This window comes from Oncorhynchus mykiss, chromosome 12, assembly GCF_013265735.2.
Source record: "Oncorhynchus mykiss isolate Arlee chromosome 12, USDA_OmykA_1.1, whole genome shotgun sequence".
NCBI lineage: Eukaryota > Metazoa > Chordata > Actinopteri > Salmoniformes > Salmonidae > Oncorhynchus > Oncorhynchus mykiss.
This window is the reverse complement of record NC_048576.1, coordinates 68,025,830-68,053,679: the sequence shown is the minus strand read 5'-3', so window position 1 is coordinate 68,053,679 and position 27,850 is coordinate 68,025,830. Positions and strand designations below refer to the sequence as shown.

Below are 27,850 nucleotides of genomic sequence, written 5' to 3'. Positions count from 1 at the left end.
TGATCTTATATCAGTAATTGACACTTGTTGTTGAATGCACACACCATTAAATGGCCAACTGGGTTAAATGGACAAAGGTCATCATCAATAAGACTGCAATTAGACTTAACAACTGATTACTATGTTTACATTATTTGTTTGACTTTCAATTGGCCAGATATAATCTGTTTATTTAGTGTCCCATGGCTTTATAGTGTGTCAACAAAAGGTTAATTATGGAGTAAGCAGACATATTACATTGTTGACTGCAGTGTAGACATCATTATTCTACGTTTATGGGGTGAGGCCTTTTATAGGGTACAAAGGGCTTTAATAGCCTATGATAAGGGCTTAGCTTATAATGCATGTATTGTGCGTGCAATTAAAGGTAAAGATAGCGAGAGGATGTTGCAACAAACAGCACCGTAGATAATGAGATGAGCGTGATGCAATACTTTGCTCTTACACAGTCACACAGAGTATCTGCACATGTCCACGGGTGAACTTCACGCTGCTACAAAGGGGTAGCTACGGGACCAAAACAGCTGAGAAGTTTAGCCTTGCGCTTCAACACTCTTAGTTGTTGTGGACGTTGACCCACTATGTATTTACATGGTGCATGCAACATCCTCTTGCTGAGTTTCCAATATTTGGTAAAACATTTATCAAGTTGATGTTATTTTGCAAGGGAAAGAGTGTATTTTTTTTCCATACAGCCTAATTAACTGTCAGTGTTAAACACGAAATCAAAAGGAAAGGCTACCAGAGTTAGATTAACAGGTAATGCTCAGGAAATGTGTATTGAGTTGATGTGAAGTAGACAATGCCAAGACACGAAAAGTCAGTTTCAAGACTTCAGAGCACGTTTATTTCTTAATCTCTTTGAGAAAGTTTGACAGTAGTCATCAGAGATATGGTGTTCTTTGTTGTGACATTTCTGGTTCAAGATGTTTCTCACGGGGACACAACCAGTGTCCCGGCAGAGGAACTGGTAGAGCTGACCACCTTGCCGTCCACCATTTCCTCCACAATAGTCACCACCTTGCGTGTTGTTGTGGACGAGGATGAGGATGACATGCTAAAAGAGCAAAAAAAACTATGTTGTTAGGTTCCATCATTCTGAGGCAAATTTGACTGTATGTCTATGCCATTTGAAACACGAGGCATGAGACTCAAAGCTCACCTGCTAGCCTCTCCATCCAGCAGTCTCCTGTACTCGGCGATCTCCATCTCCAGTCTGGTCTTGATATCCAGCAGCATCCGGTATTCGTGTCCTTGTCGTTCCAGCTCAGCCCTGAGATTCACCAACTGTTCCTCCAAGCTAGTCACCTGCATCTGATAACCCGACAGCTGCATGGAGTAACGGTTCTTTGTCTCTGCGAGGTTATTTTCCATGGATGATTTCTATTGGAGAGAAATGAAGAGTAAAACAAAACATCAGGAAGTAGTTGAGCAAATTCATTGATGGGTGGCAGACGAAACAAAATAATTTTGGTTGATTTCTGAACAGTCTTACCATGCTTATTTGTGATTGCAGTTCGATTTCAAGACTCTGCAGTGTGCGTTTGACTTCTGAGATTTCAGATCTGGACGTTTGGATAACTTCTGTGCTGATTGCGACCTCCTTATTCAGCGCCTCGGTCTGTGGGAAACACCATCCAAAAGAATGTTTTTACATGAACAATTCAATTGATGGGACATTTGACATCATGGACCTAAATTATGGAATCATTTTTATAACGAGAAACAGTATTACCTTGGCGTGGAACCAGCCCTCCAGTTCTCTGTTGTTCTTGGCAGCGACAGCCTCGTAGTGTTCGCGAATCTCAGCCATGACTTTGCTGAGGTCTTCCTGTGGTGCAGCGTCAACCTCCACATGGACCTGGCCGCTCATCTGAGCACGCATGGACAACAGCTCCTAAAGGAATCATGGATAGTCTGGGTCAACCTCAGTCATGCATTACTCATTATGCATGACAATGACGTTTCCCCTCCCCAATCAACTGATGACAAATCGTCATGAAGCTTGGCAATTACTTCTGTATGACTAAATCTGAAGTCACTCAGACTCACCTCCTCGTGGTTCTTCTTGAGGAAGATCAACTCCTCTCTCAGGCCCTCAATCTGCATCTCCAGGTCAGATCTGGCCATGGTCAGGTCATCCAGCACCCTCCTCAGGCCACTGATGTCGGCCTCCACTGACTGCCTCATGGACAGCTCGTTCTCATACCTAAGCAAAATCAAAACAGCTTTGTTTACTGGACTAAAGTTATACTCTGTCTACTGAAGACAGTATGGAATGATGCACATTTATTGTGATCATTCATGATGTCACCCACTTGACCCTGAAGTCATCTGCTGCCAGCTTGGCGTTGTCAATGCTGAGGTAGATTCCACTGTTGATGCGTGTGGCATCCTGGATCTGAAAGAGAAAATTACGTTTTGGAGTTGAACAGTTTTGTCTGGAGTGATTAAATGAATGGCGCTATAAACTTGATCTGATTTTGAGGCTGTTTTGGGTGTGTTAGTGTGTCTGACATTGGACCAGAGATCAATGACCCTGGGGATACGTACACTGCATTCACAGTGCACAATGGTATTAATGATAAAGCTACATTTAAGAACATCAACACGGTAATGGCCATTAACTAGATTTATGATATTGTCCTGGATATTATTGGGTAACTGGTGAAGGCTTACTAAGTAGTGGTGTTTATTTTGTGCCTTGGAGTAACTGGCACCCCCCTTCCTCTTCCACAATAGTAAGGTAACAGCTATCAGTGGCCGTAAAACCCAGCCTTTATTAAACAAGTGGTAAAAGTAGTCATAATGGTGTACTGCAGTTTTAAACGAGTTGACTGACATACCTTGCCTTGGAGTTCGGTGATAGAGAGATGGAAGTCACTGTAGTCACGACCAGTGGGGGAGGTCTTGGCCTCCAGGAACATGTGGATCTTGTGCTCCAGATCAGCGTTGGCCGTCTCCAGGGAGCGGACCTTGTCCAGGTAAGTGGCCAGACGGTCGTTCAGGTTCTGCATGGTGGCCTTCTCGTTGGCAGACACGTGCAGGTCCAGGCCATCAGACAGGTTGAAGCCACCTCCACCACCACCCATACCAAAACCACCACCAGCAGAGAAGGACCTGGATGCACTGGAACTGGAGATCCGGACCCCGGAGCCACCTGCACCCCCGTACACGCTGCCGGCCCTCGTGCCGCTGATGCGGCTGCCACCTCCCATGCTGCCACCTCCAGACATGGAGAGGCGAGAGAAGCCCATAGGTGCTCCCCTCATGGATCCACCAGATGACATGAAGCTGCTGCTGGAGAAGGACATGTTGATTGAGTCTGCGGTCTTACTGCTCTAGCTGGAGTGGACTTAGTGAAGAGTGGAGGAGAAGGGCTAGTTGTTTTATACAACTTCACGGGGGGGGGGGGGGGGGGGGTAGAGGTGGGAGGGAAAAGATAATGAAAGGCGTGGGAGAAACACCTCCCCAAAGTCTCCTATTCAAGTCATAAAAAGCAAATGAGCGCACACAGGCATGACAGACTCAATCTGTCAATTGCTTGTGGGTGTGGCAAAGGGCAGCGTGTTCTGAGATGTCATTTCTTATCAATTGTCATGTATTTCTGCTCGTCAGAGAGTATCAGTCTGCAGAGCACATGTTTAATAATGTACTCAGGATTAAAACACACTAAACCATTGAAATTTCATCTTTAATACAATTTGACTTAAAACACAATTTAGAACAAACAAAAGTGTAGTGGAGATTGCGCCTTGGTTAAAGAGTAACTTCCCCCTGATTACACAAGGCACCCTAGCTGTGCCAGTAAGACACTAAGGGTGAGAAGTGTGTGTGGACTGGCTAAAGATAACTCATTGAGTCAAGGCCATCTCCATGCAAACTTTTAACAACTGCTTACAACTCAGCCTTTCATGAAGGAATGTGGTGCCCTGGATTCACTGGCAGCAGCTTTGCATTGTGCACACCGGGATTACGACGTAAACCAGTTCTTTGGTCAACAACACACACTATTCATTGCCTGCAGAATCACACTTCAGCGCTGTATAACCTTGAATCAACAATGATAACAGTGCATGGATTTAATTGAATTGGTGTTTTTCCCTAATAAACAAATGAATCAAAAGCCGATCCAGTCTAAGATAGCATGAGTTTTTGTTACACTCACTTAATAATCAATCTATAAGTTCTTAAGAATTTGGAATGAAATTAAGCCACACTATTGGGTCTTATTAATGCCATTTATACGTTTTGATTTGTTGTTTGTAACCTGTGTCTGTCTGAATAGGAAAACATACCACAGCTCAAGCCTTGAGCTACTGAGCTACCTTTCACCATCTTTAAAGTTAAAATTCTACCAATGCATGTGTGGTTATAAGCTAACAATATTGCGTTGCTAACAGCCTCAAGTGCACCTAAAATCATTAGCGAGGGAGGAGCAAAGCCAAAACTTGATGTGAAGCATTAGATAAAGCCCTTACACCTAAAAAAATGTAAGACAAGATGATACTTGCCTGTTCTCATCATCAGCTGTTGAATCTCTGGGGCATGTAAATATGTTATTTACCGGTACGTGCCATCCTCTACCTGTCTTGCCATCTTGAATGTTTCCATTGTGCCCTGCTTTGTAACAAGCTACAGTAACACTTTAGGAATCCATTAAGTCGCTATCATTGATTAAAAAAAAACATCAAAATATGTTTATCACCGCAAGATAATTATTCTTTAGTCTCTTTGATTACAGGGTTTGTATATAATTGTCGTAACACTTATAATTCACACGTATAATTCTATGTACACTGATTGAACCCATATCTCATCCACGGTTTCATCTGATTAGTTTGTTTGTGGACCGCTGCAGGTTTCTGCTTGTACAAAAACCTGTCCAACCTGTGGCCCCGCAAGATTGGCCCCCAGCCCCATACAGGCCTCTTCATTTATCATCCGCAATAGAAGTTGTTTAAACAAACCCTCTCTAGATGTTATGTGTAAATAAAGTCTCTTTTACGATTCGTCCAGCAGGATCCCTCTCAGACAAAGAATTGTCACTTCGTCCTGCTGAAACAATATTTTCTCTGTCTTCTCTCTCTAAGCCTCATCTGTTGCTGCATCTTGTTGCTTTACCATGGCTAACATTTAATGAGTCTGATGGTAACTGATGGTAGAACAGTGCAAACACCAAAATCACATTTCCCCCACTAACTGCAACTGACCTATAAGCTCCATTCTCTGTCATACCATAAATGCATTCAGTGTGTTACATTATTCACAAACATGTTTTTACTTAGTCCTTCATTGTTTTGGTTGTGTATTGTGTTGTGTATGTGTCACAGCAATGCATCTCTCCTGTCACCTGGCTGGGTCTCTGCATGTTAAAATGCACTTAGTGTTTCAGGCCAAGCGAGAAAACACTTGGGACTGAGAGAAAGGTGAATGAGGGTGAAGGTTATTGTCTTTTAACAACCAGTGGTGTAATACATGCCTCTTCCAGGCATAAAGCTTGCAAACGCCTGTATTAAGCTGTCTACGGACAGCCAGGGGCACATTCCAACAGTCAGACATAATTTACAAACACAGTGTTTGAGTTTAGTGAGTGTGCCAGATCAGAGGCAGGAGGGATGACAAGACGTTTTATTGATAGGTGCATGAATTGTACCATATTGCTGTCCTGCCTGAGAATTCAAAATGTAACAAGTACTTTTGGGTGTCAAGGGAAGTGTATGGGAGTAAAAAGTACATATTTTCTTTAGGAATGTAGTGGAGTAAATAGTAAAGTACATATACCCCAAAAAACTACTTAAGTAGTACCGCAACGTATTTTTACTTAGTTACTTTACACCACTGTCAGCAACACATGAAAACATCTAAAACATTCCATATTGCAGTCTTTATGGCCAGTAATTGAAAAGGGTGCTGTAATGGCTGTTGGAAGGAGAGGACCAAGGTGCAGAGTGGTATTGATATATTGATTTAATGAACACAGTAATAACAAAGAGAACAACCGAAACAGTTCTGGCTGGTGCAGACACACAACAGAAAACAACTACCCACACCCATAGTGGGAAAACAGGCTGCCTAAGTATGATTCTCAATCAGAGACAACAATAACCAGCTGCCTCTGATTGGGAACCATACCAGGCCTAAACATAGAAACACAACACCTAGACATACAACATAGAATGCCCACCCACATCACACCCTGACCAAATGAAAAATAGAAACATACAAAGCAATCTACGGTCAGGGCGCGACAGGTGCCTTTTGTTTGATCCTTTCATCTCCTCACATAGAGCCATGACATACAGTGGCTGTACTTATAGGTAAGGTATAGCCTACAACTATTTTAAAGCTCTCATGATCCTTTATATAAGCTATGGGGATGGGAACAATTCAAGCATGTGCTAAGGAATTTATTCATTACGAATGCAGTGTGACTGAGTGAAAGGCAACATACAGTGAGGGGAAAAGTATTTGATCCCCTGCTGATTTTGTATGTTTGCCCACTGACAAAGAAATGATCAGTCTATAATTTTAATGGTAGGTTTATTTGAACAGTGAGAGACAGAATAACAACTAAAAAAAATCCAGAAAAATGCATGTCAAAAATGTTATAAATTGATTTGCATTTTAATGAGGGAAAGAAGTATTTGACCCCCTCTCAATTAGAAGGATTTCTGGCTCCCAGGTGTCTTTTATACAGGTAACGAGCTGATATTAGGAGCACACTCTTAAAGGGAGTGCTCCTAATCTCAGCTTGTTACCTGTATAAAAGACACCTGTCCACAGAAGCAATCAATCAATCAGATTCCAAACTCTCCACCATGGCCAAGTCCAAAGAGCTCTCCAAAGATGTCAGGGACAAGATTGTAGACCTACACAAGGTTGGAATGGGCTACAAGACCATCGCCAAGCATCTTGGTGAGAAGGTGACAACAGTTGATCAGTTCTTTGTCAGTGGGCAAACGTACAAAATCAGCAGGGGATCAAATAAGTTTTTTCCCTCACTGTACCTAACAGGTTAATGGTGGGCCTGCTAGATCTAGCTTGTGAGGTGTGTCACTATAAGAGGAACTTATAAAACTAAATGCAACAGTAGTTGTTACCAATAAATCACTTCTGTAGTCACTATCAGTCACTCCTAGTTTCCTAGTAACACAAATAAGCCTTTATAATCTTTAAATCTTGTGGGTTAAACATTGACATGCCACACCTATGTGTCAACACCCGTCCCTCAGAGAATGGAGAAATCTATCGGTTGAAACGACTAACCAATCTCAAGTCTTCGTTCTTACTTTAACCTATCTCAACATTAAAACACTATATACAAACAGCGCAAGGCACCTGGCCCTGTCAGAAACTATCTCAAACATTCGCTGACTTGGCTGATTTAAAGAACTAGCCTATGTGCTCGGAACATGCAATCTGGAGTTATTTGCCTTAAAGGGTTTGAAAAGGAATATTTAAAAGGAAGGAGTCTGAGCACACTCAGGGTTTTACCACTGATCTCTTGAGTGACAGCTAGGTCAACCAAGATGCCTAAGCTTCCTCAGCCCTGTCATAGTAATCCTTAGTTGAAGGGTAAAGAGCTGCAGGCAGTAAGTCTGGAGCCGTAGCTATCTTGCAGGGAAGGGTAAAGTAGCCCTCTGAACCCACAAGTTAATTTTCACTCGTTGACAGACATTTTGTGCAGCAAAAAGCTGGCCTCCATTAGGTTACATAAACTGATGCCCGAAAGCAGTGTAAAATCCCTTTCTGGAGCTTTTTAGAATAAAGTACAATAATAGTATGGATTAATTTCCATTATTATTGCTTTAAATTAGTGTCCATAAGTAAATGTTCCTTGCAATCGGTATAGAGGTATAGAAAACATGCCAAACATAACGATATAGAAAAACACATTACAAGGTACAGTACAATGTTCAGTCCAATGTACTAATATGTACATTAAATGGCTAGTTTCTCCACAGCATATTGACCCAGTCCCAAAGATAGAAAATGTAACTTTCTGACCCTTTCTGGACATGTTGCCTACACAGTAACCTTTGCCCTTCTCAACCTTCTCTGCCACACCCATCCCCACTCCCATCTAGACTAAGAATGGACACTAACGACTGAAGTGCTATTAAATCAGTGACAGGGAAACGCTGTGCATGGGGCCTCAAGCAAACTGCTGTCAGGCTAAACTAGTCCAGATAGTAGACTAATTATAAAAGGATACAATACTAAAGGTCTAATCACACAAAGGGACATTCACAATATCAATACTTATACATTTATTGAATAGCTACAACTTTTAGAGTAATTCACCTAATTACGGAATTCCATTTGAAACAATGTAGATAAACATCGCTGAAATGATTTCATGCAAATGTACCCAATAAGCTGTTGTTGGAATCCACATCACTCTGTCTAGTAATAAGACCAAGTGTAGAGCCATAAAACTACAGAGGATGCACAAACGTGCTGGTGTTCCATCCAAAAACTGGTGCGAATGAATGACTTCAGAGCTAACAATCAGTGTTGATCCCCACTACAAATTGACTACAACTCTTGAACACATCCTAATTACAGAGTAGAGTGTTCAACAAACCCAGATTGGATTACATTTCATCATGTTAACATCAGTGCAGATAATCCAAGCATTTTGAAACGCTCCGCCTCAGTGACAATGCTGGTTTGTATGAAGAAAGAGGCGTTTCTGTCATAAATCATTGCATGGTGGCTCTGGTTAGATAAGCAGTCTGGAGCCTCTCTCTTTGACACATTAACCAATCTGTAATGCATGAATTTCCCTTTATGGTTCCACAGAGAAAGAACGAGAGAGCTAGCTTTCCCCCCCCCCCCCCGACTCATGCCACTGATAAAAACTGTGACACACCCTATTTTCAAGTCAAATTGGATCCCTATTTGCAAAGGCACCACATGCCTATTTGCCTATGCAGCCATCTGTTTTCCACAAGCCTTTCTCTGATTCCACTCCATCAATTCATACCATCCCAGCAGGCACAATGGTGTCGGCGTTTGCCAGTTTAAGGGCCTTGCTACTTGACTGCGCTATTGAATGCAGTATTATAATATTTGTATTTTGTATTTGTGTTTATTAGGGATCCCTGGCAGCAGCTACTCTTCCTGGGGCCCAAACACATTAAAGCACTTACATTACATATAAAACAAAATATAAAACAGTACATCATATAACATTGTCATACCACTACATATCTGCAATACAAAATGTACTATACCACCATACAACTATTACAACAAATATTACAATGTATGCGTGTATCTGCACCTTTGTGTGTCTCTTTACAGTCCCCGATGTTCCAAAAAGTGTATTTTTTACCTGTTTTTGTTTTAAAATCTGATTCCACTGCTTGCATCAGTTACCTGATGTGGAATAGAGTTCCATGTAGTCATGGCTTTATGTAGTACTGTGCACCTCCCATAGTCTGTTCTGGACTTGGCGATTGTGAAGAGACCTCTGGTGGCATGTCTTGTGGGGTATGCATGGGTGTCCGAGCTGTCTGCTAGTAGTTTAAACAGACAGCTCTGTAGATTCAGGCTTGTCAACACTTCTTACAAAAACAAGTAGTGATGACGTCAATCTCTCTTCCACTTTGAGCCATGAGAGATTGACATGCATGTCATTAATGTTAGCTCTCCGTGTACCTTTAAGGGCCAGCAGTGCTGCGCTGTTCTGAGCCAACTGAAATGTTCCTAAGTCCCTCTTTGTGTCACCTGACCACAATACTGAACAGTTGTCTAGGTGTGACAAAACCAGGGTCTGTAGGACCTGCCTTGTTGACAGTATTGTTAGGAAAACCTGCTCTTTCCCATCACATAGACTGACCAGGTGAATCCAGGTGAAAGCTATGATCCTCATTCATTTGCAAGATGTTCATCAGGCGTGGGCTTTCTCTGTGAGCTCCTTGCAGTTTTGGAAAGGGGGATTTTTACCATATAAGGAAATGTCATGCATGATCCCCTTATCACTTCCATCTAAGTAACTAAAGTGTAGAATTAACTTGACACTTTTACCTTGGAACGAACAATACGATTTTGACACTAATGGTACAGTGGAAACTGGTCTAAAAGGAGTGAACAAATATAAACGCGATTGAGATGTTGTGAAAGATGAATACAGGCAGTGTGATGCCAACAGTCCCATTTGATTAAGCCCAGTCTTTCCCCCATCTTGGATTCAGCAATATTCCATGTAACAAAGGTCCTAGCAAGTGAAGCAATCAAGCCCAACCTTCCGCCGAAAAGAAGCTGCAGCACTTGATCCCATAGCAAGGAGTTGAGTTGTTTGATGAACCACTGAATTAATAGATGATTTGTCTGTTAACCGCTTCTACATCATTTTACAGCTGTGTGTAATGAAACGAATTACAGCCATGCACAGTTATTGCCCTATGCCACAAATCAGAACAACATGTACACACATGTTTCGCAAGATACCAATTTGGTAAGAGAGTCTTAAGAATAAATGACGTTGGGAGTGACTAATGGGAGGTATGGGTCGGGAGACTGAGTGGGAGGGAGGGTTGGGTCTTACTGAGATAAGAGAAGTGGTTGTTAACCTGTGATTCCCAGTAGTCTGAATGTCGACTCTATGGCTGCATCCCAGCCCTTATCACATACTGTTGCACATTCATGAAAACCTGTAAACCACTTCCTGTCCTAGCCTTCCCTACTTATGACCAACCTGTATATCTTATGTCGATTAATGAGAACAGGTGAAGCAGTGTAAAATGTGATTAACCCCGCGTTTCTCAAAAGCCAAGTGATACTATTTGATGTCTATTTAATTCAATCTGATCATGCCACAACAAGCCTTAACCTTTTAAAGTAGGCGCTTGTCTTTATTTTGATTTCTGGCAGTAATCCAAACAAAACTTTACGCTACTTCCTCTTGCCTCAGGCTTAACTGGGTGGCATTTAGCATTTGCATGCTTAGAGCCTTGCAAGCTTTGGCAACGTGCCTCTAGATGAAGTAAAACAACTTTTGAAGTCCGGATGGGGCAAGAACTGGTGACACACAGTCGATGGAGCATTGTAACTGACACGGTCGGTTTAATGAAGGAATGTATGCAATACCTGACCTTTCCACGCTCTACAGCAGATTTCTGCTGCTTTTTATTTGTGCATGCATGGCGAATTCATCCGCCCACAGCGTTGTGCAAGCAATCAAAGCGAGAGCCAGATGCTTTTCACCCCGCAGATAAGAAAAACAGATGGGTGAGCTTTAAGGACAAGCTATCTCTTCCCACAGAAGGCACAGCTAGGGATCCTACAAAAACAGATCAGCTAACCCTGGTCTACATCTAATCTAAAAATGAACACATAAAACAGCATGTCCACAATGGTACACCCATACACAAGGGTTGGTTCACACACACATACAAAGAGAGAGAGAGAGAGTTTGTGTGTGTATGAGGGAGAGGGGACATTTTTTGCTGGTCCATGGCAACTTGGATTGCTGATAAGATTTACTAGAGCAATGATAAAGAAGACCATCTCTGGTCTTTTATGATTTGAACAATTACAGTATCATGGTTGAGTAGACTATTTGGCATCTGATATCAAAATGTCCCCAGTCCATTGTCCTCAGTCCATGTGCAACTATTTGGGATAACAGTTAAAACAGTAGTGAACCTCTCTCTCCGGGATTTACCTACATCATGATTGCCTTTTTGAGAATGAAGCCTGAGAAGTTTGGTTTAACATACCAAACCTTAACCAGGGATTGCAAATGTTAAAAGTGAATTTAGCAGGCCCCAATACAGAGCCTTGAGGATCACCAATAATCAAATCATGTCTGTCCATGATGCGTAATTATTTTCAATAAAATCACTTCTGTGCTGGCACAGCATAAACACACGGAAGTGGGAAGCTGCACCAGTCTGCACAACTAATTCACAAGTTGTAATAAAGAACATGTATTGGACAAAAGAATAGCTCTAACCCTACAGACATCCTTACCATTAGTGTGTGAGTTTGCGATAGCTCATGTACAGTACCAGTCAAAGGTTTGGATACACCTACTCATTCAAGGGGTTTTCTTCATTTTTACAATTTTCTACATTATAGAATAATAGTGAAGACATCAAAACAATGAAATAACACATGGACTCATGAAGTAACCAAAAAAGTGTTAAACATATAAAAATATATTTGAGATTTGAGATTCTCCAAAGTAGCCAGCCTTTTGGCTTGATGACAGCTTTGCACACTTGGTATTCTCTCAACCAGCTTCATGAATTAGTCACCTGGAATGCATTTACATTAAAAGGTGTGCCTTGTTAAAAGTTAATTTGTGGACTTTATTTTCCTTCTTAATGCATTTGAGCCATTCAGTTGTGTTGTGACAAAGTAGGGTTGGTATACAGAAGAATGCCCTATTTGGTAAAAGACCAAGTCCATATTATGGTAAGAACAGCTCAAATAAGCGAAGAGAAATGACAGTCCATCAGTACTTTCAAGTTTCTTCAAGTGCAGTTGCCAAAACCCTCAAGCGCTATGAAGAAACTGGCTCTCATGAGGACCGCCACAGGACAGGAAGACCCAGAGTTACCTCTGCTGCAGAGGATAAGTTCATTATAGTTAACTGCACCTTAGATTGCAGCACAAATAAATGATACCTCACAGAGTTCAAGTAACAGACACATCTCAACATCAACTGTTCAGAGGAGACTGCGTGAATCAGGCCTTCATGGTCAAATTGCTTTAAAGAAACCACTACTAAAGGACACCAATAAGATGATCACCCGACCTCAACCCAATTGAGATGGTTTGGGTTGAGTTGGACCGCAGAGTGAAGGAAAAGCAGCCAACAAGTGCTCATATGTGGGAATTCATTCAAGACAGTTGGAAAATCATTCCTCATGAAGCTGGTTGAGAGAATGCCAAGATTGTGCAAAGCTGCCATCAAGGCAAAGGGTGGCTGCTTTGAAGAATCTCAAATATAAAATAGACTTTGATTTGTTTAACACTTTTTTTTGGTTACTACATGATTCCATACGTGTTATCCATATGTTGTTTTGATGTATTCACTGTTTTTCTACAATGGAGAACATTTTTAAAATAAAGAAAAACCTTTAAATGAGTAGATGTGTCCAAACTTTTGACTGGTACTGTAGATCTCCTTGAAAGTCACCCAATTGTGCTACCAAGCAAACTGCAGTAGTGAATCATCATCCCCAGTTCATTGGTCCTCCTTTGACAATGGAGTGGCTATGAAACCACAGGCATGATTGAGGTTTATACAGGCGCAGAGAGAGAGAAACCTCCCACCACAGAGATTCTGAACAGACAGGTTTTATCTTTAACTTCTGTCTGTCATTGACTAGTTTGCATTTGACACTGGTGTCACTTCAAACGAAGCCGCTTGATGTGAAGCGTCATTCCCATGCTATATTCCTCTCCATCACAAAGACTTGTACTGTCATCAAGTTCAGCTTGATCCTTTTTGTGTGTGTCAATATGGCGTCAGGCAAGGTCACGCAACTGTTTCAAATTCTCATTTGAACGGTCATGTTGAACAATAGCATTATTTAACAGTAATAAGGAGCAGCCTCCAATGCACATTAAATCGCATTAACCCGCACAGAACTCCGCTACTTCCTTGTATGTTGTTTGAGTGTGGGGCTGAAAGAATGGCACGTGATAAATGGCATGTAATTAACACACACAGGCTGCTTTTGTGCCTATGTTCTTTTGAGCTGTGTGTAAGGGGTGTGTTCATATTTGTTAATCCTGCCTTTTACATACCAAAAGTCAACTCCATACAAAGTCATGGACATTTTGATGAGCCACCTCCAGGTGCTTACAATCCCTCCCATTCATCTACTCCCATTCTGGCCTTGCCTCATGTCATCCCGGCCCTTTGATGAATGAACAAGTTGCTCAAGTCACTGCTCAATCATTCTATGCAACTCCTACTTCCTTACATCACTATGCTTTTAATTGCCTGAAATCGTATGTATCTAACCTTAAAAAAAATGTATCTACACATACAGAACTCAGTTATTATCTTGTAGGTGGAAATATCAGCATATGATAGAATTCTGAGTGTAGAGAGCATGATGTTAAAAGCTCCAGTGTGGTAGAGAGAAATGACAGAAGTGTGTTGCAGTGACACATGGTGGCAGTGTGGAGTGTGTGGATAGCTCTGCAGTGTGCAGATGACAGTGTTGCATAAGGGAAGTGGAGATGGCAGAAGTATATCTACAGCAGTGTTACAGGTCCTTTTCTGCATTCAAATGGAGCAGGAATGAATGAGAACTGCCTGTTTTTTAATAAATGTTTTATTGTTGGACAAAAACTGTAAAACAAAAATCTAGCCATTTTTCAGTTCTCGTTTTTGCATATAAACTAAAAAACAAGTAGAAATGTAGATTTTCACATATGGGTGGGATTACATGTGGAATGCCTGTCATTGGCCAAATGCAGAGCCAACACTTCCCCCCCAAGCGAAAAAAAATATTTATATATATTTGAATACATTGAACAAACATATAAACGCAACATGGTAAGTGTCGGTCCCATGTTTCATTGAGGTAAAGATGCCTTAATAATGAATCAACCGTGTCGTGCTAGGGGGAAACCCTGCATTATCGTATGAGTAGGCATATGCTACGGACAATTGCATTTTATTGATGGCAATTCTAATGCGCAAGGATACCGTGAAGAGGTCCCGGAGGCCCATTGTCGTGCCTTTCATCTGATGCCATCACCTCATGTTTCAGCATGATAATGCACAGCCACATGTCGCAAGGTCCTATACACAATTCCTGGAAGCTGACATTTCCCAGTTCTTCCATGGCCTGTCTACTCACCAGACATGTCACCCATGTATGACAGCGTGATCCAGTTCTCGCCAATATCCATTAACTTGAAGAGGAGTGGGGAGTGGGACAACATTCCACAGTCCACAATCAACAGGCTGATCAACTCTATGCGAAGGAGATGTATCGTGCTGTATGAGGGAAATGTTGGTCACACCACATACTGACTGGTTTTCTGATCCACGCCCCTACCTTATTTTTTTAAAGGTATCTGTGACCAACAGATGCATATCTGTGTTCCCAGTCATGTGAAATCCATAGATAAGGGCCTAATGAATTTATTTTAATTGACTGATTTCCTTATATGATCTGCAGTATCTCAGTAAAATCTTTTGAAATTGTTGCATGTCGCGTTTATATCTTTTCAGTGTATATTTTCAGAGTAGCTTCCCCAACACTGTTCATTCCTGGCCTGAGCTCTGTAGTGTAGACAGTGCCTTACTACCTCACTAAACACGTTTTTTCTGTCAGCTGTTTAGACTGTGTCATTGGAATTAAATAGCATGAGCCAACTAAGGGTGCGTTTGTAAATTCACTCAGAGTGCGCTCTGGGCGTTCCTAAATTGAGAGCATTTTCAGGAGCAGTTCAGAGCGCACACAGGACGCTCTGGCGGAAAAGTAGAGTTGATCAGAGCGTTCTGACCTCACAACTGCAGTCAAGCACTCAAGCTAACTGGCTAAAGTTGGCTAGCTTGCTAGCTACTTCCAGACACAAATGAGAGAACACTTCACTCTGACCATTTCACTCAACTGTAGCAGAGCTGGTTAAGCTGTTTTTATTTTTTCTAGAGTGTTGGTGAATTTAACTATGCCTCTGGAAACAATTTAAATATGTTTTTTTGCAGATGTTTACACTCAGACGAGAGTGCTCTGAAATCGGAGTAGTTAGCCAGAGTGAATTTACGAACACACCCAAAGCTAGTTTGTTTCATGTTTGAATTAAGTAAAACTTTATTGTAACTCTATTATAAGAACACTTTCAAATACATTTCAAATGTGTATCACAATAAAACGAAATAAGATGAGAATAATATTTCAGAACAATTGTATTCATAAGTGTGAAGTAATAACAGTAAAATATGTTCTTCATCATTAAAAACAATATAATGTAATAAGTCATCAGAAGCTTTATTTAAGCTTTGATACATTGACTTCAAACTACTAAAATAAAATCTACAAGTTATACTAACTTGCGTAAATGTGTCAAATGAGATGACTAGCTGACTCGCTCCACAACTGATCACCTAAATGCATATACTGACATCTTCTGGATAAATGTAAGTGTAAGCTCTTTACAAGGAAACCGAATCCATTAAGATCAAATTGTTTGGCGTAGAACAAATTGCATCACCCCTGCGTCCCTATAACTATGTCAGAGTATATTTCAGAACTTTATAGATTACTGTTCAAACAGAAAACTCAGTGCATTACTTATTCACAGCAATGATGAAAGGCACAGTAACAGGAATTATTGCAGACAGAGATCCTGTGAAAACATGTTTTCTAACATGAAGGTGCATTGTGATACTGGTCATTTAAAGGTATTAACGCTCCTTTGATGGAATGCAATGTAATAGATATTTATTAACTATAAGTAGTGTGACTATTTTGTCATTATGCCTTGCTCCTCTGTCCACTCAGAATGGCACACTGTTGTCATCAGTTTTACTGTTGTCCACAGTTTCTTCCACTGATGTTCTCACCCACCGCTGGACCTGAGGACTGGTGGCTGGGGAATGCAAAGTGAGAGAGGGAGCGAAGGAAAGAAAAAGACAGGGTGAACTGAGAGGTTGAGACAGGGAGAGAATGCACTGGGAAGAACACCAATGTGCTTTATCGATCACAATCATTCATCTTATATTGAATGCGACTTTACAAGAACAGTCGAGCTGGAAATGTGTCTCTGTTTAACCCACTTTGAAAACTGGGGTTCTCACCTGACACCCGTTTTGTTTAGGATTCCCGACGGACCTCCTGGGCCTTTTCTCTTTCTTTCACGGCAGCTGATATGGAGAGGGCAGCCATTTTACAGACGCTGATCCGCTCTCTGCCTCCACCGCCTCCGCTTCCTGTGTTCCTGATGGTCACTCTGCTGGGGCCGCTGGCTGGACCACCACTGCTGGTAATCACTCGACTACCCCCACTGCTGATCCTGACACCACCCTCTGTACTACTAATTCTCTGTCCACTAGTACCTGCACTACTGATCATATGTCCACTACCTCCACTTCCTGTGCTACTGCTACTCAGTCTACCTCTACTTCCTGCACTACTGATCATATGTCCACTACCTGCACTACTTAGTCCACCTCCACTTCCTGTGCTTCTGCTTCTCAGTCTACCTCCACTTGCAGCACTGCTGATCATGTGTCCACCTCCAGCACTGCTGATCATGTGTCCACTTCCAGCACTGCTGATTCTTCCCCCACTTCCTGCCTTACTGATCTGTCCATTACTTCTACTATAAACCTTCCATTCTCCACTTCCTGCACTGCTAAGTCTACCAGTCCTTTCATTGCTCGTGTTTCTGTTAAACTGAGAGGCACTTTCGGAATTCACATGGGTCCAGACTCCACTGCCGTTACTATTACCTGGACCACTGAGTCTGTCTCCACTACCTGGACCACTGAGTCTGTCTCCACTACCTGGACCACTGAGTCTGCCTCCACTACCTGGACCACTGAGTCTGTCTCCACTACCTGGACCACTGAGTCTGCCTCCACTACCTGGACCACTGAGTCTGCCTCCACTACCTGGACCACTGAGTCTGCCTCCACTACCTGGACCACTGAGTCTGCCTCCACTACCTGGACCACTGAGTCTGCCTCCACTACCTGGACCACTGAGTCTGCCTCCACTACCTGGACCACTGAGTCTGCCTGTACCTCCACCATAAACCAACCATTCTCCACTTCCTCCACTACTTGCACTAGTTAACATGTGTCCACTTCCTGCACTAGTTATCATGTGTCCACTTCCTGCACTAGTTATCATCTGTCCACTTCCTGCACTAGTTATCATGTGTCCACTTCCTGCACTAGTTACCATGTGTCTACTTCCTGCACTAGATATCATCTGTCCACTTACCACATTATTCATCATATAGCCACTTTCTGTCCTGCTGATCAAACCACCACTGCCTACACTAGTCATACCTCCAGTACTTATCATACTTCCACTTCTCATATCACTGATGATCTCCACTGCACTTGCCACTGTGCTAGCTGGCACTTTTACCACTTCACCGGTGGCACTGCTGATCGTATTGTCACTTGCAGCGCTGCTAATCTGTACAACATTGGTGATCATACCCCGATGTTCTGCACTGCTGTTTGGAACTGGACCTTCCACTTTCTTCACCTGGATCACAGTTTCCTTAGCCTCGCATCCCATGCTGCTAGCATTATCGCTGTCAGTTGTCTGAGACACGGATGGGAACGAGACTACTACAGTTTCCACAGTGCTTATGTCACCTGTAGAGACATGGTCAATCATTTGAACATCTCTGCTAATCATACCTTCACTCTCCATCAAGGGGGTTTGAGCTCTGTACTCCCTGTGGACAATTGGAACCTCAAATTCAGCGCTGGATGCCATTGATATTTCTGTGCTGATCATCTCAACCACACTTCTTGTCAGGTCATCAGCCTCATCAGCACTCTTCATTTCAACCACACTTGTTGTTATGATTGTGCTCGTCAGGTCACCACCCTGAGCAATGTTTATCTGACCTCTACTCTCCTCACAGTTTGTTTGACCTTCGTCGTCTGCATCACCAACTACAGCTGTGACTTCCAGCTTATCAACCGGTCCTACGCTTTCAACCCTGCTGCTCTCCACAGTGTCACTCTTTCTGGATATACAGCTTGTCTCCTCAATGATAGTTTCCTCTATAATAACATGCTCTCCATGTTCAGCATTTATCATCTCAAATCTGTCTTCCGATTGGGTGATATTTACTTCTGTTGGCTGACTGCTTGGCTGAACCTCATTTTCTGTGATGTTTATCTCCAAGGAGCAGAGCTGTGCTCCAGTTTCAACACAGCTGATCTGACTGCCATTTCCTACACGGGTTATCTGAGCAACAATTTCCGAAACACTCAGAACTCCACTGATCTGAGTTTCAATTTGACAGCTATTCATCTGACTCCTAACCTCCATGCTGTCAATCTGAGTCTCCTCACTTCTGAATTGGTTTTCTTCCTCTGCAGAGATCATTCGAGCATCATGCACAGTACTAACAATCTGATTTTCACTGCCAATGTTAGTCTCACTTTCCACACTTCTCTCCTGGATCTCAGTTTCCCTACATTTTATCTGACCTGTGCTTTTTACATCCCTGACACCAACCACCACTACGGCCTCCTCACTGCTAACTTGTACTGTGTCATCGGCAATGCTTATCTCTTCTTCATTCACGTTGCTAGCAGTCTGTCCTCCACAGTTAACATTGGTAACATCAACATCACTACTAGTGATCTGAACAACTTCTGTGTCTTTAATCTGAGATGCATCTTCGCTAATCTGAGCTGTTGAGATAATCACACTGATATTATCAAGTGGTCTGTCATTGACTCTACTGACAGTGGTGGTTTTATTCTCAACGCTACTCACAATGTGAGCTCCTTGTTGTGCAGAGCTGGTGTTAGCGCTAGCTCCATGTTGTGCAGAGCTGGTGTTAACGCTAGCTCCATGTTGTGCAGAGCTGGTGTTAGCGCTAGCTCCATGTTGTGCAGAGCTGGTGTTAGCGCTAGCTCCATGTTGTGCAGAGCTGGTGTTAACGCTAGCTCCATGTTGTGCAGAGCTAGTGTTAGTGCTAGCTCCATGTTGTGCAGAGCTGGTGTTAGCGCTAGCTCCATGTTGTGCAGAGCTGGTGTTAGCGCTAGCTCCATGTTGTGCAGAGCTGGTTTTAGCGCTCGCTCCATGTTGTGCAGAGCTGGTGTTAGTGCTAGCTCCATGTTGTGCAGAGCTGGTGTTAGCGCTAGCTCCATGTTGTGCAGAGCTGGTGTTAGCGCTGCTCTCTGAATATCCAACCCGATGCCCACTTTCTAAACACTTGCTTTGGACTTCTTTTACAGTGCTAACCTGATTGGAAGTTTGTACACTCTGCACTGTTTTATCGGAGGCATTATACAGAAACACTTTCTGCACACGGGTAACCTGCTCCCCAATGGCTGCACCTACCACTTGTCCTCCGTCTTCTAAATTGCTTGAGGTCTCTCTTGAGGTCTCACTAATACTTGACACGCTTGCTCTTGGTATACAAATTATTGGTACACTTGCTCTTGGTACACTAATGGAGGAACTCTGAATTGGCATGAAGACGTGTTGGAAGGCAGTTCCATTGCTCATTGCACAGTGAGACGTGACACTAGCCATGACGTTGGGGCTTGATTTCCTGCTGAAGACAAAAATATCTGTCAGACCTCGGACATGAATTTAGCTTCTGTCAAAACACCCGTTGCTCCCTTTTCTTGGATAATCACTAGTGACAACCCTTTTCTTGGCCTTACCTGGCTCCCCCTCCATCCAGCAATCTCCTGTACTCAGCAATCTCCCTCTCCAGCCTGGTCTTGATGTCCAGTAGCATCAGGTACTGGACAGCCTGCTGCTCTGTGGCTGTACATAGCTGCAGCAGCTTCACCTCCAGGCTGTCTAAGTGCTGCTGAAGCCGACTGAGGTGAATACTGTATTGCTCGTTCACTTCCATCTTGTCCCTCTCCATTGACAGATTCTGTAAGCGAGTGAGTAAAGTGAAAGAGCAGCCATTTTAAACCTGTAATTCTCTGATTCTGTCTCCAGAGTTTCAGTGCAACAAAAAAAGACTGCAAACTTCATTGTGTAAATTTTTTTGGCGTATGTTACCTGGGTCTCCAATAGCTGCAACTCCAGAGTTAGGTCCTGGATTTTTCTCTTTAGGTCATCTATCTCTGTCTGCCTAACCTCGGACCCATCGGAACAGACGGTCACCTGGGTCTTCATGCTGTCCACCTGAAGGGTCAATACAAACGTGGAGAATATCTTATCATATATTCTGTATCTATAACATCTTCAGGACTCAGTGTTTGTGTTGAGAGTGGCCCACCTTGCTCCGAAACCAGCTCTCAGCCTCTGTTTTGTTCTTCAGGACCATCGCCCCACACTGCTCCCTTAGGCGACTGAGACTCTCATTCAGGTCCACTGAGTGAGCACAGTCCATCTCCACGTTAACCAACCCAGACATCTGGGCCATCACTCCCTGCACTCCCTATACAGACACAGGAAATACAAACGTGGATGTCATTGTTGTTTCCAAAAGCTCTGAAACAACATTGACAATAGAAAGTCAATGCAAACAGTATGTGCCGTAATGGTACTAAACCTATGGAACCATACAATATAAAAAATGTTATTGAAACAGTAACAGTATAAAGACCCCACCTCCTCATGGTTGCTCGTGAGGAGGTCCATTTCCTCCAGGTTTCCATCCAGTTGGATGTGCAGATCTCCTTCCCTATCGATGAACTCATGCTGAATACTCTGCAGGTGGCTCAGCTCTGCCTCCGCTGCCAAGAGACGCCTCTCCTCCTGTTCACACCTATACCAGACAGAAGATGAACTTTAGAGTGTGTGTGTATGTGAATTTCATTCTTGCCCATACACGTGTGACCTTTCAAAGATCACATGAGCAAGGAAAATAATGCAATTTACTTGTGACCAAAGTTCATGCCATTGTTTGCGTAATCATTCTTGGTGAACCCACAGGACACAGTGGTTCCACACATTTACACTATAAACAAACTAACTTGTATTTATAGCCATAGACTTCCAGTTGAGCATTGGCGACCTGCAGCCTGAGTTGGGCATGGGTTGTGTACCATTCAGAAATCTATAGGAGAAACACAGATAGGCAGAAGCTAATATATTTCATTAGCATGTTTACTATCAGTCTTTGTCATTGCAAGTCAGTGATGCAGTTAAACTGTTCCAAAGAAATTAGTAATCTAACATTTTATTTTAAGAGCACATGCACTCAAGTCAAAACCTGACATAGAAGGACTGTGCCAAGACCTTAGCCTTTTTAAATGTTTTCCCCATGAGATGTTGGCTGTATCCCACAACTCTGTTACACCTTCCTTCCCACTGGGCACACACTGGCTGAATCAATGTTGTTTCGGCGTCATTTCAATGAAATTACATTGAACCAATGTGGAATAGATGTTGAATTGACGTTTGTGCCCAGTGGGTTCCTTCCTTCGCTTATTTGCTTTCCCTTCTTCCCACTACTGTTTGTTTGAAAGGATGGGATAGAATTCTATATCTGGCAAGTATTTTCTAAATCAGAGGTTACAGGTCACAAAGGAACAGGAGAATGAGTCTGGTCACAAGATGATGCTTAAGAGGAGAAGGTGAACTTGGGAAGGTGTTCAGTGATAGGTCCCCATGTAGACCTACCTGGTTCCGAAGGTTATCGATCATCCCCAAGTGTCCACCCATGTCTTTACGGTCACCAAGGGAGCTTCTCTCCAGATGTTCCTTGATCTGTAGCTCAAGCTGAGCGTTGGCTGCCTCTAGTTGGTGTACCTGAGCCACACACATTCATACAACACACATCCTAGGTAGGCTTCTCATGGTTTTAGCAACTAAGAGGGGAATCACACCAGAGCAACTGACGGCCGAGTGTATTTCAATTAAAAGGCTGAGTGTACTTAAAAGCAGTGGGTGGCCGTCGTATCTGACCAGAATATCGTCCCTCGATTTCAGTTAATTTCTCAACTAATATACAGCTAACTTTCTCCCAGCATCACAAAAAAGAACCCCCCCCCCCCCCCCCCCCCCCCCATTTGTTAAAGGAAATTATTTCAGCTGAGCCGTTTGAAACAAATATTAAGTGAAAAGGTATCTCATTTACCTTTTCCAGGTAGGAGGCGAAGCGATCGTTAAGCTCTTGCATATTCTCCCTCTCATTGACGCACAGGGAGTTTGGGACATTGGTGACGCTCACAGGGACACTTGATGCATATTCCATTGAGATGCGGGTTCCATATCCTCCCGCACCACTGCAAACACTGTTCCAGTGTCCCTCTCTGTGGTCATGGGAGAGCCGGTTAGCGCCACTGGCAAGGTACACCTGCCAGGGTGCCATCTCCTGCGCAGATGCTGCCATGACTACTGTCAACACAACTCCAACCTGGGAGCTGATGTGATGCTATGAAGGGCTTTTGTTAAATGTGCAAACTGCAAAGAGCTTACATATTTGTATCTATTGAAAGCAATTGTAGGTGTGATGAAACCCTGCCCACTATAGGCCTACAGATCTACAAAAAAACATTTGTGGGCATGTCTAGGGTGGAATTATGTTTTCTTCTGTCTTTCAAATGTAAATTGGATGGTTCTGGAGGCAGGATCACAGTCAAAAAGGTCAATACTGAAACAGAATCCCTTGTAAAACCAGTTTTATTTCGGGAAGTGGACCAATAAATTGGATTAAGTTTCCTGCAGTGAAAAATACCCATTGGGCACACACTTCAGTGAAATTACGTTGATTCGCAGGCCTCCCGAGTGGCGCAGCAGTCTAAGCCACTGCATCGCAGTGCTAGAGGCGTCAATAGAGACCCGGGTTCGATCCCGGGCTGTATCACAACCGGCCGTGTCCCATAGTCCCATAGTGCGGTGCACAATTGGTACAGCATCTTCCAGGTTAGGGGAGGGTTTGGCCTGGGGGGCTTTTCTTGGCTCATCGCGCTCTAGCGACTCCTTGTGGCGGGCCGGGCACCTGCAGGCTGACCTCGGTCATCAGGTGAACAGTGTTTCCACTGACACATTGGTGCTTCCCGAAGGTCGAGTCATGTGGCAATGTAAAAGGGGGTACAAAAATAAAAAATAAAAAAAAATATGCAATAATAAAAAAAATGAAATTACATTGAACCACGGCCAGGTGTGATGCAGCCTGGAATCAAACCAGGGTGTCTGTAGTGACACCTCAAGCACTGAGATGCAATGCCTTAGACCACTCGGGAGCTCCTAACCTTTCAACAACAAAGCTTTGAGCAATGTGTCTACGTTTTTGGCATTGAATTGATGTCTGTTCGCAGTAGGATACATTTACCTGTTAAGTGAAATACACATAATGCAACATCAAAAGTCACATTTGAAGTGGTAAATTGAATAAAACATTACGCTCTTTAATAAAATATTAAGACACTGTCCCAAAGTCACCCCAAAAATATTCCTGCCAAAAACGTAGGGTCTCGAGCTTGATGAAGAGTTTGGAGGGTACTATGGTGTTAAATGCTGCGATGTAGTCGATGAACAGCATTCTCACATAGGTATTCCTCTTGTCCAGATGGGTTAGGGCAGTGTGCAGTGTGGTTGTGATTGCGTCGTCTGTTGACCTATTTGGGCGGTAAGCAAATTGGAGTGGGTCTAGGGTGTCAGGTAGGGTGGAGGTGATGTGGTCCTTGACTAGTCTCTCAAAGCACTTCATGATGACGGAAGTCAGTGCTACAGGGTGGTATTCGTTTAGCTCAGTTATCTTAGCTTTCTTGGGAACAGGGACAATGGTGGCCCTCTTAAAGCATGTGGGAACAGCAGACTGGGATAAGGATTGATTGAATATGTCCGTAAACACACCAGCCAGCTGGTCTGCGCATACTCTGAGGACGCGACTGGGGATGCCGTTTGGTTATCCCTTAGGTCTAGCACAGCAAATACTTATAATACAAATAATTGTTTAAACATAAGTTGCAGTGCAGTGATTACAACAAAATAATCATAATATTGACAAAAACAAGGGGGTTAGCCATCAGTGAAGGAGTTGACAAGCCACTGACGGAGTTACATTTGTAAAATATAGAAAATCATTCATTTGAAAATCCACAATAAAAACACAACCATTCTATCAAATCTTTCAGCACTCTGACGGAATTGACGTTAGACAAAAATCTGACAGAGTTTATATTTTATGGAGATGACAAAAATTGCATTTTTCTTCTTCATTCAAGTGGTATACACAGTAACAATTTGTTTTTTCTTCAGATGATTTATGACTCTAAAACCTAATTAGATGTAACTTATTTGAACCAAAATGCATATTGCATATTTTAATCTATAAGGAAGACGGAGTTGACAGTTTCTGGTTGTGACCATGATGATTCCAGTATTGTTTGTTTAAATCTATCAAAAGTAGAGAACTTTACAGACCATGAGTGGTCTTGTTGCACTACATGTACTGAGGACATGAATAAGGGGTCCTTATGGTATAGCTGACCCTGCCCATTCCTGATTCATTTAGGATTTTAGACAAATCTGACGGAGTAAACAAAATCTCCGGACACATTTTTTAGGAATCTAAGTTTTGAGAAATATTATTTAAAGTCACAGAGGGCTATAGCAAGAAACTATACTGAACAAAAATATATAATGAGCTGTTTAATGAGCATTTCTACTTTGCCAAGATAATCCACCCCCCTGACAGGAAAAGGCCACTTTAAAATGTGCAGTTTTGTGATACAACACAATGCCACAGATGTCTCATTTTTTGAGGGAGCGTGCCATTGGCATGCTAACTGCAAGAATATCGACCAGAGCTGTTCATTTCTCTACCATAAGCCTCCTCCAACGTACGTTTTAGAGAATTTGGCAGTACATCCAACCGGCCTCACAACCGGACAGCTGATGAAACTGCGGGTTTTTCACAACCGAAGAAACCATCTCAAGGAAGCTCATCTGCGTGCTCGTCATCCTCACCAGGGTCTTGAGCTGACTGCAGTTCGGCATCGTAATCGACTTCAGTGGTCAAATGCTCACCTTTGATGGCCACTGGCACGCTGGAGAAATGTGCTCTTTGTGGATGAACCCCGGTTTCAATTGTACCGGGCAGGTGGCAGACGTATGGCGTGGTGTGGGCGAGCGGTTTGCTGATGTCAATGTTGTGAACAGAATGTCCCATGGTGGCGGTGTGGTTATGGTATGAGCAGGAATAAGCTACGGACAATGAATACAATTGCATTTTATCGATGGCAATTTGAATGCAAAGAGATACTGTGACGAGATCCTGAAGCCCGATGTCATGCAATTCACCCACACCATCACCTCATGTTTCAGCATGATAATGCATGTCGCAAGGATCTGTGCACAATTCCTGTGACCAAAAGACGCATATTTGTGTTCCCAGTCATGTGAAATCCATAGATTAGGGCCTAATTTATTTATTTCAATTGACTGATTTCCTTGCAAACTAAGTCAGTAAAATCTTTGAAATTGTTGCATGTTGGGTTTATATTTTTGTTCAGTGTACATACCATCATTTTTCAGTTAATATACATTTTTGCCAATTTTAAACACTTTTTTGGAGAGTTTGAAATTGGGATCCTTCACTTCGGACAAGGGCATTTATAGACAAAGAGCCGGCATGAAAATGAATAATATTGAAAGTATTTTCAAAATTCCCAAATCAAATCTTTCCATTATAAAATTCCCTAAATGTACTTATGAAGCATAAATAATGCAACAAAATACATTTCTTTAAACAAAAAATTTAAAAAATATATGTTTTCTTACCGGGCAAGGACTGTCCTGACTTTCAATATTTTGTTATATTTGGGGGGGAGTTGGGGGCCCCCAAAGCTTGAGGGCAACCCCGTTTTGCTGGGGTGTGTGTGGTACACCAGTGCCTGTAATTTCTGACAAACACAATTCTAGCTATCAACAGCATATAATCTTTAAGTTCAAAAGATCACTTTCTGCTTTTCTACCAAGAGTAATTTACACTGCCACAGAAAGATGAATGACTTGTTTATTCTGTGGGGAAATGTTCTCCGACCAGCTTGACATTATTTATATGTGAAGATATGAAAAGTAACAAAGAAGATAAAAGCCACTGACTCGGTGGATGCCATTCTGTCTCTACACCAGTTTTTCCCAAATGGTGTGTCAGGACTTGGGACCAATTGATGGGCCCTAACCAAAGAGTGAGTAGAAGTGGGGGTCACAAGACACAAACAACAGTGGCTAACTGCAAGACCATTGTGTGCCAATGGGTGTGTTGTTTCCAAACAAGTCCTAATTTCAAGACTTAAAAACCTCAAACCGTACATCAGCGAGTTGAAACCAGTTGAAGCTAATTGCCGGAATAATTAGTCTAAGTCGGCGAACACACACAAGAGACACCCACATCAAACCACACCCCGAAACCAACTCATGTTTGAATTCAGTTACTGTATGTCTGCTAGCATTTCTTAATGAACCAAATCTAAAATGAGGCCAAATCAGGTAAGCAGAAAGACTTGTTGTTTGGAAAGGTCAAAATAACATTAAGAGGAGTTATGCCTGCATGGGGCTGGTCTAGCGGCCAAGTACTGTCACCGGCAGGACATAACATTAACATGTGAGCTTGGGAACAAAACCTGGTCTGTCTGTCTGTCTCTCTCTCCATTACAAGTCTTATTACTGTTTAGGGCTAGGAAATTGAGTAATATTATTGCCGTTAGCAGCATCCGAATGCTTTTAAATTCACCCATTATGTTCAATTTTATAAAGAAAGTAGACAAGTCTTGTCAAGTCAGGTGATGGAGTCCATCGTCTCATGCAGCCTCCTAACAGAGATGAGTTTTCCTTTCCTGTGCATGTTAGTTACAGTATGTTTACCAATGAATTCTGCTACCGGAATAATGATATCAGAGGAAAGTAAATACCTAACACTCCTAAAGTAATCTGGCAATCTTTAACGTTGAGAGGCAAGTTGATGCAGAGGACAGAAAGGTTCATCTACGGCTTTTCACATCAAATGTCAAATATCCCACTAATTTCCAAAATACAGCCAAAAGGTTAGAGTTGTGACATGTTGGGTTGTGGTTTTTACTGTCCTTTTTTTTGTCACTGTCATAAGATGACCTTTAAGGGAGAGGTTAGCAGCAAGGCCTGATTTCCTGTTGTTTTGAAAGGGCTACGTAGTTTTCAGTTTTCCCCTCCCCACTCAGATCACTTCCAGACAGTCCTAGCAAAACTGCTACCCAGAAGTG

At 42.6% G+C, this 27,850-nt stretch overlaps 3 protein-coding genes across 3 annotated transcripts; all 3 read right to left on the bottom strand.

Annotated features, from left to right (window-relative positions):
* Nucleotides 1-820: 820 nt before the first annotated feature.
* On the bottom strand, nt 821-3,375 carry LOC110538110 (keratin, type I cytoskeletal 13-like). Its single transcript, XM_021624709.2, has 7 exons — nt 2,847-3,375; nt 2,319-2,401; nt 2,053-2,209; nt 1,736-1,897; nt 1,496-1,621; nt 1,163-1,383; nt 821-1,057 (listed from the first exon to the last, which is right to left on the bottom strand). Exons 1-7 carry the CDS (start codon nt 3,312-3,314, stop codon nt 934-936), a joined length of 1,341 nt encoding a protein of 446 aa, XP_021480384.2. The 5' UTR covers nt 3,315-3,375; the 3' UTR covers nt 821-933.
* A 12,461-nt stretch (nt 3,376-15,836) lies between these two features.
* On the bottom strand, nt 15,837-20,243 carry LOC110538109 (cell wall protein IFF6-like). Its single transcript, XM_021624707.2, has 2 exons — nt 16,787-20,243; nt 15,837-16,578 (listed from the first exon to the last, which is right to left on the bottom strand). The coding sequence occupies exon 1, from the start codon at nt 20,226-20,228 to the stop codon at nt 16,803-16,805; it is 3,426 nt and encodes a 1,141-aa protein (XP_021480382.2). The 5' UTR covers nt 20,229-20,243; the 3' UTR covers nt 15,837-16,578; nt 16,787-16,802.
* Nucleotides 20,244-20,358: 115 nt separating this feature from the next.
* Nucleotides 20,359-22,995, bottom strand: LOC110538947 (keratin, type I cytoskeletal 19-like). Its single transcript, XM_021625915.2, has 7 exons — nt 22,741-22,995; nt 22,284-22,412; nt 21,635-21,717; nt 21,270-21,426; nt 20,935-21,096; nt 20,715-20,840; nt 20,359-20,583 (listed from the first exon to the last, which is right to left on the bottom strand). The coding sequence occupies exons 1-7, from the start codon at nt 22,993-22,995 to the stop codon at nt 20,359-20,361; spliced, it is 1,137 nt and encodes a 378-aa protein (XP_021481590.2).
* Between the last annotated feature and the right edge of the window lie 4,855 nt (nt 22,996-27,850).

What these genes read in the sequence shown, in the direction of transcription:
- LOC110538947 (XM_021625915.2), bottom strand. Translation starts at nt 22,995, where the DNA reads ATGGCAGCATCTGCGCAGGAGATGGCACCCTGGCAGGTGTACCTTGCC. An exon ending in TCGATAACCTTCGGAACCAG is followed by an intron (nt 21,718 to 22,283) that starts GTAGGTCTACAT and finishes TTTCTCCTATAG; the next exon opens with ATTTCTGAATGGTACACAAC. An exon ending in GTCTATGGCTATAAATACAA is followed by an intron (nt 21,427 to 21,634) that starts GTTAGTTTGTTT and finishes TGTCTGGTATAG; the next exon opens with GTGTGAACAGGAGGAGAGGC.
- LOC110538110 (XM_021624709.2), bottom strand. Translation starts at nt 3,314, where the DNA reads ATGTCCTTCTCCAGCAGCAGCTTCATGTCATCTGGTGGATCCATGAGG. An exon ending in TCACCGAACTCCAAGGCAAG is followed by an intron (nt 2,402 to 2,846) that starts GTATGTCAGTCA and finishes TTTCTCTTTCAG; the next exon opens with ATCCAGGATGCCACACGCAT. An exon ending in CTGGATGGAGAGGCTAGCAG is followed by an intron (nt 1,058 to 1,162) that starts GTGAGCTTTGAG and finishes TTGCTCTTTTAG; the next exon opens with CATGTCATCCTCATCCTCGT.
- LOC110538109 (XM_021624707.2), bottom strand. Translation starts at nt 20,228, where the DNA reads ATGGCTAGTGTCACGTCTCACTGTGCAATGAGCAATGGAACTGCCTTC.